This window comes from Lepeophtheirus salmonis, chromosome 5 (assembly GCF_016086655.4).
Source record: "Lepeophtheirus salmonis chromosome 5, UVic_Lsal_1.4, whole genome shotgun sequence".
Lineage (NCBI taxonomy): Eukaryota > Metazoa > Arthropoda > Copepoda > Siphonostomatoida > Caligidae > Lepeophtheirus > Lepeophtheirus salmonis.
The window spans coordinates 48,302,907-48,316,878 of record NC_052135.2 but is presented as its reverse complement, the minus strand read 5'-3'; the positions used below and the strand labels follow the sequence as shown (position 1 = coordinate 48,316,878).

General features: G+C 31.4%; 1 protein-coding gene and 1 long non-coding RNA gene across 2 annotated transcripts; one reads left to right on the top strand and one right to left on the bottom strand.

Annotated features, from left to right (window-relative positions):
• The first annotated feature begins 315 nt into the window (after window positions 1–315).
• On the top strand, window positions 316–12,693 carry LOC121117663 (uncharacterized). The gene is made up of 8 exons (XM_040712115.2): window positions 316–550; window positions 2,188–3,045; window positions 8,200–8,529; window positions 9,012–9,120; window positions 9,704–10,024; window positions 11,754–11,903; window positions 11,966–12,052; window positions 12,118–12,693. Exons 2-8 carry the CDS (start codon window positions 2,260–2,262, stop codon window positions 12,210–12,212), a joined length of 1,878 nt encoding a protein of 625 aa, XP_040568049.1. The 5' UTR covers window positions 316–550; window positions 2,188–2,259; the 3' UTR covers window positions 12,213–12,693.
• Window positions 354–1,120, bottom strand: LOC121117664 (uncharacterized). The gene is made up of 2 exons (XR_005864213.2): window positions 875–1,120; window positions 354–761 (listed from the first exon to the last, which is right to left on the bottom strand). It is a non-coding gene; the product is annotated as an uncharacterized lncRNA (long non-coding RNA).
• Window positions 12,694–13,972: the final 1,279 nt, after the last annotated feature.

Here is a 13,972-nt window from a genome sequence, read left to right as displayed (position 1 = left end):
TTTCAATCTTGCCCCCATCACACATAGAAATAGAAAAGAAAGAAAGAACTTACAATACAAGAAGTACAAATATACTTGTACAAAAAACGTATATATTATTTATAAAAATATAACATTCACATGTATATAATAAATCACGTGATCATAAAAGCAACCCCCTCCCTTAGCAGCAGAAACAGCTCACCCCCATAATTTATTATTTTATATTATAAAAAATTTTCTTTTTCCATCCTGCCGGCGACAACAACATTTCATTGAAAGGCGTGCGCGTTTCTTTTTTTAAATTAAGTAAGTTTTGGATTGGAATAAATGTGTGTTAGTATGAATTTTACCTCAACGACTGAGGAGGTTGCTGTTACACTGGGAGTCTGTCTTTCATATTTATTGTTGCCTTGTTTATTGTACTTTTAATAGCACAATATAGCTTTGTGTTTGGAGTGTTCTGTTGTTGTGTGCTTATAATTCGTGGTATTTCCATCTCCTATGTGCTCATGGGCATTCGTCAGGAGGGAGTTTTTTGTATCTCCAATAATATAATCGAAGGATAAAAGTGAGTAAAGAGTTCTTCTTGCACCAATTCAAGGAGGGTCAAGAGGGGAACAGCAATAATAACATCTGCTGCTTGATTTGTGAGGATAAATGTGTGTCAACGAGGCAACAAAGCAGATGGTTACATCACCGCCAAGGAGAGATACTCATTCTTGCCCATTCATCTCATGAGTCTCTTTGGAGTTGGGGAGAGGGACTTTTTTCTTTCCTTCCTTACATAATAATAAGCAAAGGATCAAATATTATTCAAACAATGAAAATATCAAATAGAAATAGGCAAAAAAATAAATGCTATTAGCTAATACAAAATATATTACGGCGTTACCTAACTAACAGAAAACTCTGCACCGTACTTTGTTGTCAGCTGTCGATTTTTCTGCTTCTGGAGGAGGGGACTTCTCAGTATTTAGAGCGTTGACTAGTTAAATTTGAATTTACTCTTGTTAAGCTGAGAGCAATCCACAACAATGATTTAGCAATAGTTCCATGTTTGAAAAGAGTTAGCTAACTAATTACCAACTGATTTTGGGACTTTGTTCTGTTTCTTTTCCTATGAAAAGTTGCGAGAAACAACAAAAGCTAAGATCATAATATTTGTTATTCATTTCATATAGCCGAGTAAAGGAGTCAGAATGCGAGTAAGACGGAACTTTAAGTACATACACTACGCTATAGACTACTAGCAAGCATCATATCATTACAAAATGATTATATAATAGATATCTTTATGTTATATGTGCAAATTTTTGCGTAGAACTTTACATCTTACATATTATGTACATCACCCCAAAAAGCCACAAATAGTATCTTTCTTTTTGCATCGTACATATTTGTGGTTACATCCCAATGACGACTCATAAATTGTTAAAAATTACTTGTTATACACGATAGATATATATTTATAATTCAGAACCAACAAGAAAGACTATTTTTTTAGGTGCAATTCTAAATACATTTCTGTAAATGCTGTTTATTTCCTCTAGAAAAGCATATATTTTTTTATCATTAATATCAATTTAAAATATAGAGAAATGACAATCTTCTTCTAAGAGTCATCATTGCCTCTCCCCAATATTTTGCCATTGCTCTTTGTTGTAATAACTTCATAATGAAGACCCTCTCGAGATTGATGCCTCCTCACGAAATAAAGCAAAACACAATTGTATACACTATTAATTGTTACAATACATAAGTACCAAGGACACATTTTTAAACTATTTACTGTATAGCCAATTACTTTTTTTAATTTATTAAAACAGAATTAAGACATTGATATTTGATTTTTTCGAGAGAGAAAATTGTTCTTATCACTAGGTGCCAGGGTATATATATGTTTTAACACTGTAATCGATATAAATAATTCTACCCTCTTGTTCATAATGTAAATGCAGTTTAAAGTAGGGAAAAACGTTCTAAGGTTGCTTTACTTTGTAATATGTAATTATAACAATTTCTAACCATAGTAATTATTAGATTAATTGAGCATGGACTAAAGAGTTTCAAAATGGCTGATAATATGCTTGTATTAATGTGTATTCCCTATTCATGTTTCTCATGAATTGAATCAATTAAATGTTATTCATCACTTATATTGGGTTTTGTTCATTTTATTATATTGTTCTATTTTATTGATTGCAGACTCTATCACATCATAAATTTACATCACCTAAATCAACCAAATAAGAGCCTTTTCCTTCACTTTTGACTATTATGGTATCTGAGGAAAAAAGCTCAGCAGAACAGCCAAATTTCAACAGAGGAGATCGTGTCTCAGCCTCCGTTCGACTTCGTAACAATAATAAAAAGGAAGATCAAAGTAAAAAGAAACGGAATCGGCATAGTGGAGACTTTGGATTTTTCTCAAAAGCCGAACCTAAAAGTGAAATGACGACTGACTCGAGCGATGACGAGCAAGATTTAAAAGACTGGTCCTATATCACATTTCCAAATAAGGATGTGGATAAACCTGATGTAATTGAGAGCAAAGTTCTCAAATCAAGTCTGGAGACAAACGGACCTAAAATGACTCCCATTAAAGTAGTCACAAGAGAGGTCCCTGGTCTCCTTCCTCTAAGGCCTCTCTCTACAGTGATTGGTAATGTACCTGGACCTGCCTCTGCTACAAATCCTGGCAATAAACGACTTAGCGGAGATTTCTCTGGCTATGGTCGGTCTCCAAAGGAGAATAATCGTCGTAAAAGTGAAGTGTATTCATCTGCATCTTCAGGAGTCGTTCGAGTCAGCCATGAAGAATTTGAATTTAAAAAACACGAATTGGCTCTCTCCGCTCCTCTTGTTGAGGAAGAAGACGATGGCAGCGAGATTGAGATTGAAGAAAAGTCAAAGGTGCTAACACCTAAATTGAGCAATAAGCTGCTTCAATCAAAAATCGCAGCTGGACTTGGAAGACGCTCCATTACTTCAGTTAACCTCAACTCAAATAAGAAAAATTCATATAGATCTGCGTTATGCAAGTCGCAAGAAAATCTAGTCAAGGTAAGAAATTGCTGTTAATAGACTTTTTAATTAGGTTATGCCCATGGCTTTGTTGCTTCTTGAGTACCCTTTGGAAAGTGTTGTGTGTGTTTTCATAACTATTATAATTAGTAACAGAACAAAGGGAGAGAAATTGGATCTAAGATATTTAAGTTAGAAATTGAAGCATTTTTGCATCCAATAAATGTAATATTAAGTTGGTGCATATTTGTTTCGAGAAAATTATATATATATTATTATTTTTTGTCGTCATTGAATTAATGAATGCATCATTGAACTTCGACCGTTAGCTCAAATTAAAAATTACATATATATAAGTCGTTAAAAGAATAGTGAAACTCATCCGTTCTAAATATAAGTATATACTACGTAATACTATTGTTGAGAGAATTGTTGTAAACAAGCTCTCTTTGGTCCCTCTAGTATTCCTCTATAATAATTTATAATTAATTTTGCATACGAATGTATCTATTGAATTAATATTATGATCATTGGATTGATGTTTAGTCTATCAGATTCTTGGATGCGTAGTTACAAGAAGTGTTAGTATGTAGTTTGAAATTCCCTCCCCTTTGTAGTTGTCGTTGTTGTAACTGCTGCTACTACTGTAACATGCTAAGAAGGGAAAAGAAGAGGAGGTGAAGTAAAGAAAGAAAGAAAGAAGACGATCTTTTCACCTGTAGCTAGTTAAAAGTTTTTTCTTTTCTTTCTTTCTTTATTGTTATAAGGGGATTTTTGTCTTCTTTAAAGTGATGTTTTTGAACGGTCTATATGAATGATTCCTCTGGCATTAATTTTCCTTTCTTTCTACGTTCTTATCACTGAAAAATTATATCTATATTGTTGTTTACCCATCTTTTTTAACCCCGTCAATGTGGCACCAATAGAAAAATACCCATTATAGTATTTGCATTTATGATGATGGCGGTAATGGATTTTTTCATCCCCTTCCATTCCCTGGATTATTAGTCTATTTTTTGAATTTTCATATCTTTTCTACCCTTACATTAGGGTGACCAACCGACAACTTCCCCCGGAATTTCCACATCCTTTCGGGGACTTTTTTTTTATAAATTTTTGAAATGCTCGGTTCTTATGCGTTGAGGCGATTTTCTAATCGAGTTAAGGTATAAGTCAAAAGACCAAAATTTTAAATAAATTATATATATATATATAAAATCGAAATTTATTAATATTCTACTCTTAAATATAAATTGGTTCAAAATATTAACACCTAAAACTCCGACAGTGATGATCTTTTTTGGGAATCAAAATTATATAGTCAACGGATTTTATTTCTTTCAGAAGGAAAGGACTTTAAATAATTATTTTAGATGTTTACAAATACGGCCTAGAACTGACTCATAATTGATAAAGGAGTGTTAATTTCGTCAACTATGAACAAAGAGGAAATGAATGCGCTAACGAATGTATATATATGACGATTACGAGACGAAACAATTTTTTGAATGGAATGTCTGACAAAAACAAATATTTTATAAATTAACAAAATTAAAACGATACTAAATGCAAGGAAGATAGGATAAAATGGGACGAAACAAGTCAAAATTACTTTTAGGGGGGCAGTGTTTGAGTCATTATATGTCGTTTATTATACCTACTCAATGAATCTTCTTCTTCTTATTTTTTTTTTTTTTTTTTTTGGGGGGGATGATGGTAGTGTGCCTGAGGACAGGAAACACCAATTCAAACTAACTAACTTATAAAAAGTAACAACAAAAACAAGAATACGAAAACACATTGTGTTTAATCATATTTAAAAGATCAAATTTCTTTCTCAAATAACAGAAAGAAAGAGAGAAGTTGTTGAAGAGAGAGAGAGAGATTTCCATGTTCCTTGTTGTGTTTTGAACGATAAAGAAACTGCAGTAAAAACAAGTGAGTTACTGTTTATGCCTGGATTTTTCATATTTTTAGAACATATATAAGTCCCATAATATTATTATAATCAAAAAGAACTTTTTTGTGACTTGCAACGGTTTTCATTATTCAGGGAACTCTCAAAATGTACATATTTTATTTTATTTTAAAAAGTGTTAATTACTTTAATGTACATATATAAGCTATAGCCCTCTGCATGATAGGGGCAACCGTAAAAAAGAGGTATGTCTGATGACGACGGGAAGTGGATTTAGTAGTTCCCTTCTTCTTCCACCTGGCTTTGTGTCGTCACACAATACAATATGTATTTAGACATTCATGGCCCAATACTACTTTGAAATTTCTTTTTCATTATACTGCCTCGCCTTCCATCATTCATATCATACTTACATATTATATATATAGTAGGATTACTATCATTAAAAACACAGCTGTGTCTTTCTTTATTGTAATTTATGGAGATCAAAGTTTCATTGCAATTTATGATTAAATACAAAAACATATCGCTCTTGTTTTTATCCGTTCACATCCCTCTTTTCAATAAAATATAAACTTCTTAAAAAGAAATGTCAAATTTAATGTATATATTTCTTTCTTAGAGCAATAATCTAATTAAAAATGGATTATATATCTATTTAACATGCGTGCGTGATCCCTGACAATTATCTCGAATAAGATTTTGATGTGTACAAATAACACATCTATTTTAAGGAAGGGAGATACGAATTTTGTTGTTGTTGTTGCTACAATTTGTTTTCAATTTAAAACATCACTTTCATTATTCATGTTTGTTTAAATGGGTCTCTATCCTTGCGTGAGATGCATTTTTAAATAGTAACACATTATCACCCCACGTATGGAGGAACACCATCCATGGGGTCTTCAATGGTAAGTTTCAATTAAGAATTCAAGCCATTCCCCCCTTATTATTTTTCTTATCATGTGAAGGCGAAGAAGGTATTATTTTTTTTTTTTTAAAGAAGTAAACAATGAGAATAATTCGTCTCGAGCCTAGTGAACATTTTCCAGCGGCCCATCTTTAGAAAAATCGTACTCTTTTTCGTTGTGTATCTAGTTTCTATTTAAATTTGAGACCTTTTTCAAGATATAGAATAGAAACTATTACGATGGTATGTCATGTTCACGAAGTGTAGAAGAAAAAAGTATGAATTTACTCGTCAGAGCAGTCATGTGAATCTCGTAAGACATTCCAAAAAAAAAAGTATATTTAGTAATATATTTTGAATGCGTATGAAATTTCTCTAAAGGTCTTTTAAAGGGTAGTAAGAATGATTGTAAATGAAATCATTAAAAGTATAAAGCATACTCTTTTTTTATAGTCTACTGTCGTATTGTCACGATACGGATATTTTCGTACTGGTTCCAGTATTAAAATTTGTTGCGTTATTCCGATACTTTTTGTAGTAAAAATGTTAGCTAAAATGTCGTTAAAGACAATTTGCAGGGGGGTCAGCAGAATTTTTTTTTTTTTTTTTTTTGGATTGTTAGTGGACAGGGGATTTGGTTAGCTCAGAAATTTGATGACTTTAATTCAATAAAGGACAATTTTTTTTCTTGTTTTTTTTTACTAAGAACCATTTTTTGGGAGGGAGGGGAGGCTAGCTAAGAAATTTTGGGGTTATGTCATCGGTAGGCAAATTTATTATGACTTAATGGCTCTATAAGTACCAGTTCCAATATCAATTTACTATAATTTAAATGTGTTTCAAAGTACCGGTGTACCGAACAACACAAATGTATTGTATGTACTTCAATATCCAAATTTTGTTATCCATTTATGAGAGTTTAAATTTGTCTCTAGGTATTTAAGATTATAAAAAGTTCTCATTAGTGGAAAATATTATAGAGGTATGCTAAAAATATGCACCCATATATGGGTACTACAAGGTATATTCAGTCGTCGTAACTTAGGAAAACTTTATTGGAAAAGTAATTAAGATATTGGGGATGCTGCTTGAATAGGGAAGAATAGTTGAAGCAGTGCGACTTTTAACTAACATTAAAGTTGTACTCTTGCTTATTTTGTTGTTCATATGATAATTGATGATGCAATGTGTACCTAGGTAGGGGTCTCAGGCCAGGCAATTTGTCGATCCTTGCCTAATATAATGTGTTTCTTAAAATGAAATTACATAGTTCTAATAATCCAACAAGGTAACAGTTGCAGTTACTTTTCTATATAAAAAATATTCATTTATTAATTGTTCAAATATTCAAGGTCTACATATATCAAATTCACGGATTCTGACCTCATTATTTGTCCTCCTTGTGTCATATTTGTTATGGTTTGCTTGTGATTTAGGGAGTCCACTTAATGGTTGTAATTGGTCATTAACCTTGTCTACTGGGTGGGAAAGAATGTTCGTTGTGGAAATGACGGATTCAGTTATACATATTTTTTCCATGTTATTTTATAAATAGAGCAGCAAGAGCAGCTCCACCTTCTCATGGCGATTAATGTCATTGTTTTAGAAAGAGGGTGTAAATAGCAAAGTATGTTACATACATACTTTCTTGAAAATGAAATTGCAAAACCCTCATTGCAAGCATCAGTAGTGAAGAAGGAATACCAATACTAATTATTATAATATTAATTCCTTCTATTTGAAAATGAAATTGTTTACAACATATATATATTTAGAGGACTTCATCATTGGGCCCATTAAGCAGGCCCTTTTGCGTACGACGCACACGCGTCAAAGCGCTCTTGTCTTGTAATTGAATAACCTGAAAAACCTTTTTAGTTGTGTATTTACCTTTTAATGTGATAGAAATGGCAGCTTCGAGACGGATATTTTGTCGTAATTTAGCTGTTAACCATCGTCGATGGTCATCCTATGGATTTTTATCGAATGAAAAGGGGTATTTGTCCAGGTCGTGTTTGGACTTAGGCCCTCCAGTTCTTGTGCCTTATGTGTCAAAAAGTTTAACGGATTTAAGTCAGTTTAATTATGTGAGTGGGGTTTGATATTTACAACCATAATATTCTTCATAACAACACTTTTGGGACCTTTTACACTATGTATGAAGATTGAGCCTGTAACCGAGTTCCAAAACAGTTTTTTATTAATTAGTATTTTATGATGAAATAATGTCTATTTGTGATGCAATAGACATATTTAAACGACTCGATTATATTTGGAACGGATTAGATAAGATCATGTTTAAGATTTGTTTAAATATTTATTGTATGCTCCTAATTTAATTGTATCTTATTATAATTTTTTTAAGGCAACCGCTTTCAACGTTGATGAAAGTCTGGATAAGGATAAGTCAACACTCAAAAAGGGACTCCTCTGGCAACAGAGAGACAAACTCTTTTCACGGTGGAAAGAACGATATTTTATACTGACTACGGATTATTTACATTGCTTTAAAAGAAGGACCTCCCGGATAACAGAGATGGGAGAATTCATTTTTAAAATCAAATGTGGAGAAGTAGAAGATGTAGAATTACTTGACAAAAGAGGATATCTAACAATTTGTATCTCTCTTCCTCGAGATGGAAAAGTGTATTTGAGGAAAACGGATGGAATACGTGAATGGTATTCTTTACTCAAGGTGAGTTTATGTTCGAGAAGAGGAGAATCGTCTTCATTTTTTAACAATAAAAACCTTTAACAAATGTTGTAAAAATCAAACATATAAAATTACATATTCATATTCATATATATATATTTTTTTTTCATTTTTATCATGGATGAAACATAATATCATTGTCAGTTTTTTTTTATATTTTTAAAATAGCACTTAAAAAATCATGAATTTTCCATATTTATTTATTTAGTTAGTTATTTGTACATAGTACTTTTGTCTTTTACACAAAGGATTTCTCTGTCTATTGTTGTTGGGGTTGAATCAATCCTCAGATATAATCATAATGATTATGATAAAAGTACTTGCCCCTCCCATCAAATACATATGACATATGCAATTGTAGTTTAAATCAATAGGCTCTCTCTCCCTTCCACCCATTCCTGACCTTCATGACAAAATTTATTTATCATTTATTTTAATTTGTGTTTTTAATTATCATCATCTAGGAGTGCGTTAGAGAATGTAAGAAGCGGCGTAAGGAAAGTGGTGCTTTGTTCAGAAAGCAAATTACAGATTCCTCCAGCATTGAGAATTGGCTACAAGCTAGAAAAAAAAATAGGTAAATATAAATAACTATGATTGACTGCCCATTTTTAAATTATATTCGTCTATCTTGTTGTTGTTTGGAGAGAAGGGGGAATAATGATAAGCTCTTATCGTAATGGAATTTTGTTGAAAGCTTTTGTTATATAACTAAGTCATAATATCTACTAATGATAATTATAATTCAGGGGTGGTGGCGTTAATCTCTTGCCTCTACAGCGTACCTATATTAAGTTATATCATAATAGCTAGCATACCAATATGAATGGATATTGTATATTATTTACATATTATATTAGTACCTAATTTGATTGTATTTGTTATATATGTACAACTATTTTAATTGCCTTTAAAACAAAATAATGAAAAATACATCATAGCACCAAAAAAATTAACATGCTGGCTCAAAGCGTGTATATAAATCTACAATTTCCTTATTAATTACAACGATGAATATACATATGCTATTAATGTTTCCGTTATTAGTATTAATTATTAATTATCATAATTATATTATGAAGAAAAGATTGTAGGTTCAATCTATGTTTAACCCACAGAAATTAATTTGAGTTTATTTTAATTTTTCTTAACCTCCTAGGCCTTCAGTATTCCTATTCGGACTCAACTCCGGAAATTAGTAAAATACCTTCTTCCTCATCTCCTAAAACGTCGTCTCAACCCCCCTTCTCATCATCAGAGAAGCAGGAAAGGGTTGAGATAACCTTACAAGAGTTAAACGATTTGTACAAAAACGAAGATGAAGAAGAGCGACTTCGAAAAAGGGACTCTCTCACCTGCTTGCCCTCTGATCCATCCGTTTTTTCGTCGCCTCAAGAAATCAAAAGAAGAAACAGTGGTATTAAATCTTCCTCAAATGGGGGAAGTGGAGACAGCAAAAAAATCAACCGTCTATCTCGTAAGAATTTATTATCTCATGATCCCGAAATATGTACTTTAACAAATGACCGTTTTATTACTTCACTTATATGATCAATGGTCAATTAGTAGCCAAAAGATATAATCACATTATTTTATAACCCCTTTCTTTATAAAAAAATCTAAAAATAATATAGGGCCGGTAAATATTTTTTTCAAATTTTCCGATTGACATTTCATTTTTTCCTGACTCTCATATTAGAAATAAGATTGAGCCTTTTCAATCTTTAACAAAAATATTAAAATACCTTTTTGATAGATAATTTGAATCCTTTTCAATCGAATCAAGTTTTTTCATTATCCTTTTGGATCCCTTTTCCTAAAAGTGTGCTGATATTTAGTTTAATGACGTTTTTTTGTAGTAACATTTGTACCTATTTTAAAATGTACTTTTTCTGGAAAAAGGCATATTTTTTTAGGTGTTTTAATTTAATTCTTGCCAATACACAAATAATCAGAAATTCCGAGTGACATACTATTTTACCTTCCCCCCCGTCGCAAAGGCCGTCTGGATGACACTAACCAAAGGTAATAACCAAGTGGTGAAAAGTGTCTGTTAGGTTTAATGGATTCTTGTTTTATTAATATTTTTGTCTTATACATGATGATGTCCCTTTTTATGATATTTTAAACGATGTCACTTATCCATTTTGCCTCATAAGTCATGACATGAGCAACTTTTTCTTCCTTTCGCAGAATTTACCTTGTTCATTCGTTAAATTGGCGAATTCATGGAGGTTACATAATTAGTTATAGAGTAATATTCAAGTATACTCCACGCCCCTAGCGAGCAAAAAAAGTTGTCGCATAGCCATCAATATTTGTACAAATATGAATTACTATGTCTTCATTTCGCCACTTGGTTTATAGCTTTAACAGAGCCCACATATAAAAAGGGGAAGTAGAATTAACCATTCAAGTCAGTAGTGTCATAATAAGCTATTTTTAATAATACTTGGATCTAAAAACAACAAATTAAAATGTATTATTCTCCCTATGGGACTGCAGGAGAGCCCCCCCCATGCCACGACATCCAAAGATCCATATTCTTTTCTTCTTTAAGAGTAGTAATTATAATATTGTTGGTATTCAGCTTCTACTATTATTATTTTTTTAAATGTTATTCTTGTCATGTTTAGTAAGGTGTGTCCTCAATCTTAAATTAAAAGTTAGATATTATAAATATATTTATGAATTCCCTTGTGACAGTTTTTTTTTTTTTTCTTTTCTTTTGAGTAATTATATAAAGCTGACTACGCCTTTCATTAGTAGCATATTTTTACATTCTTTTTAATAAAGGTTTAATGTGAATGGATCTCATTAAAATTTGAAACTCATATCCGTAGTTACTGCTACATATTAAAATAATGTAAGTGGACTAAATGAAAAACCTCCTTAACGTTGTCATGTTGTTGTTTTTTTTGTATCGACAAGTTTTAACGCCAAGGAAATCTATCAGCAACTATATTTTCTAACCTCTTTATAAAATACTCATTCTTGTATCTTTATAACATGAATAATCTAAACTGACTGAAGAGGAGGATGCATTGTGGCTAATGAATAGGGGTAAACAATCTTTGTGTTGTTATAATTAAGTTATTCCTACTTTTTTAATAAAAAAACTGCACCATATGGTGTTCCTTCCCTCCTTTTTGATCTTTTTTATAATTACTGTTTAGTAAAGTGTTTTTTCTTTCTTTTTTAAACAGTCATGAGTGATATTGAGTTACCAGATTGCTGCAACCAGGACTTAGGGATAGATTTAGAGAAAGGAATATTCCTTCGTAAAAAATATCTTATTCCTGGAGATGCTGAAAGCAACGACTCAGGAAATAACTCAATGAATACCAATGGATCAGGTATGTTTGTAAGCCTTTACTTGTCAATTACAGTTGTTTCATTCTACTCTCACCTTACATAGTTGGATCCACAACATCCTCATCAGGCTCTGGAAGCAATCGAAGTGAAGAGCGCCTTGAAACGCATTTTGAAAATATTGATATTAGAGGTGGGTCTCTTCAACATCAATATTTTGTATTCACTAATTATAATTCTTTTATTTTCTCTGCATAGATCGTTCTTCGGATGTCTTTAAAAATCGAGATCTTAAAGGTGGAAGACGAAGATCCACTCAACATGTTCCTGGGCTTCAAATAACGCATGTCTAATAAACACAACATTGATTAATATTTCATCAATATTAATTAGTTATTATATAATATTATTTCAATCTTTCTTACATTTACCTTATTTGATGATAAATTTAATTTAAAAATAAGCCATTTTTATATTATACTCTGTATCGTCGTTGTGTCACCCCCTTTTTTTTTTTTTTTTCTTTTGGTAAAACCTGAATACGATTTTAATTTAGTTTTGTGTGTTATTTACCTTCACCATTTAATTCAATTCTAATGGTTACTTTTTACTTATTAAGTCATTTATTATAAAGAAAAAAATGAAGCCATTTAAATTGAATCAGAAACTTGAGGTTTGTTTTCTTATTATTATTATAATTATTATTTTTTTTTTACCAATTGCTTAGCATAAAGTTTATATTACTACTCCTACCTTTTTATACATACAAATATATAATATATGTAATGTCGTTTCTTACGTTTAAAGCAGAAAAAATATATAATATACATAAAAGAATAAGATAGTTTAATTTCCAGATCTGTTTCTTTCCGCACACAAATAATGGCAGAGTATTTCCGTTTGTGATCATTACTTTTTATTCCTGCCTAATAGGTCGTCATTGTATGTAGACTACTATAATTAAAGGGGGAGTTAGTGAGGGGAAGTAAGAGGTCACCATTCATTTCGTTAGTTTTTATCACTTCTTCAGCTGGCCGTGGGAATTAGAAAATTAGGCTTCAGAATATTTTAATTTCCAGTTGTCAGTATTAATAGAGTTGTATTAAAAAAACCGAAAATTTTTAGCAGCTTAGCCGCAATGACGTTTTATTAGATCAGATTGTGAAAGAAGAAAAAAATGAACACACGTCTCACTCCTTATATAGCAAGGAGGTATAGGCTGGAATGACTTCGATGTCGACCTCAATTCTACTCCAACAAGGACTTAGAATAATCCCAAACATACTTTAATTATTACTCATACGTGTTTCATGATTTCACGTACTAGTAATTACTTTATACTTAGATGTTCTCTTCTCAAGAATTAAACAATAATAATAGCAGCTTAGTGGAAAGTATAACATCATGTTCAAGGTTACAATACTACAAAAAGTATTTCACATGTTCTAGGTCATATATTACGTATACTCTTTTTGGGTAATTATTACTTTTTTCTCTGTACATAAACATTTTCTCCTAGGGACTTTTAAAAAACTGACTAGACAAGTTTGAGGCTTCTCAAGCCAATTTTGGCATAATGCATGTCATTTTAATTTTAAAAATTGTTATTTTTGTGTCAAAATTGGTCCCTTTTAGGCCTGTTGTATCGTCTCAAATATGAGTCAATACTTGGACTTGTTATATTTCTTTGTATTCGGTATATCAGTAAAAAATATTATGCCCCGTGTTTTTAATAATTTAAGACTTCTAGAATTTGTTCAATGACTTACGGTTTCTCAGTTATATCAAATGTTCCTTCTTTTTTTATCAATAACTATCACTTTGACTAGAGTTCAATTCTGCAATGTTAAGCTTATTAAAAGAGGGAAACTGCAAATCAGGACATTTTATTATACATTGTAGAGTAAGGCATACTATCTGAATATTCTGAGTGTTGTGGTTGAACCTATGGTTCCATGAGGAAAGAATATAGTTAAATAAAATGAAGGTCCTGGTGGCAGATTTCACATCACATTATGCATATATTGGTGCTTGCCTAACTGGAATTTTGCGCAGTCATAATATAATATAAATTGAGTTAGTAATAATTATGAACGCAATAATGTTGTAAAAT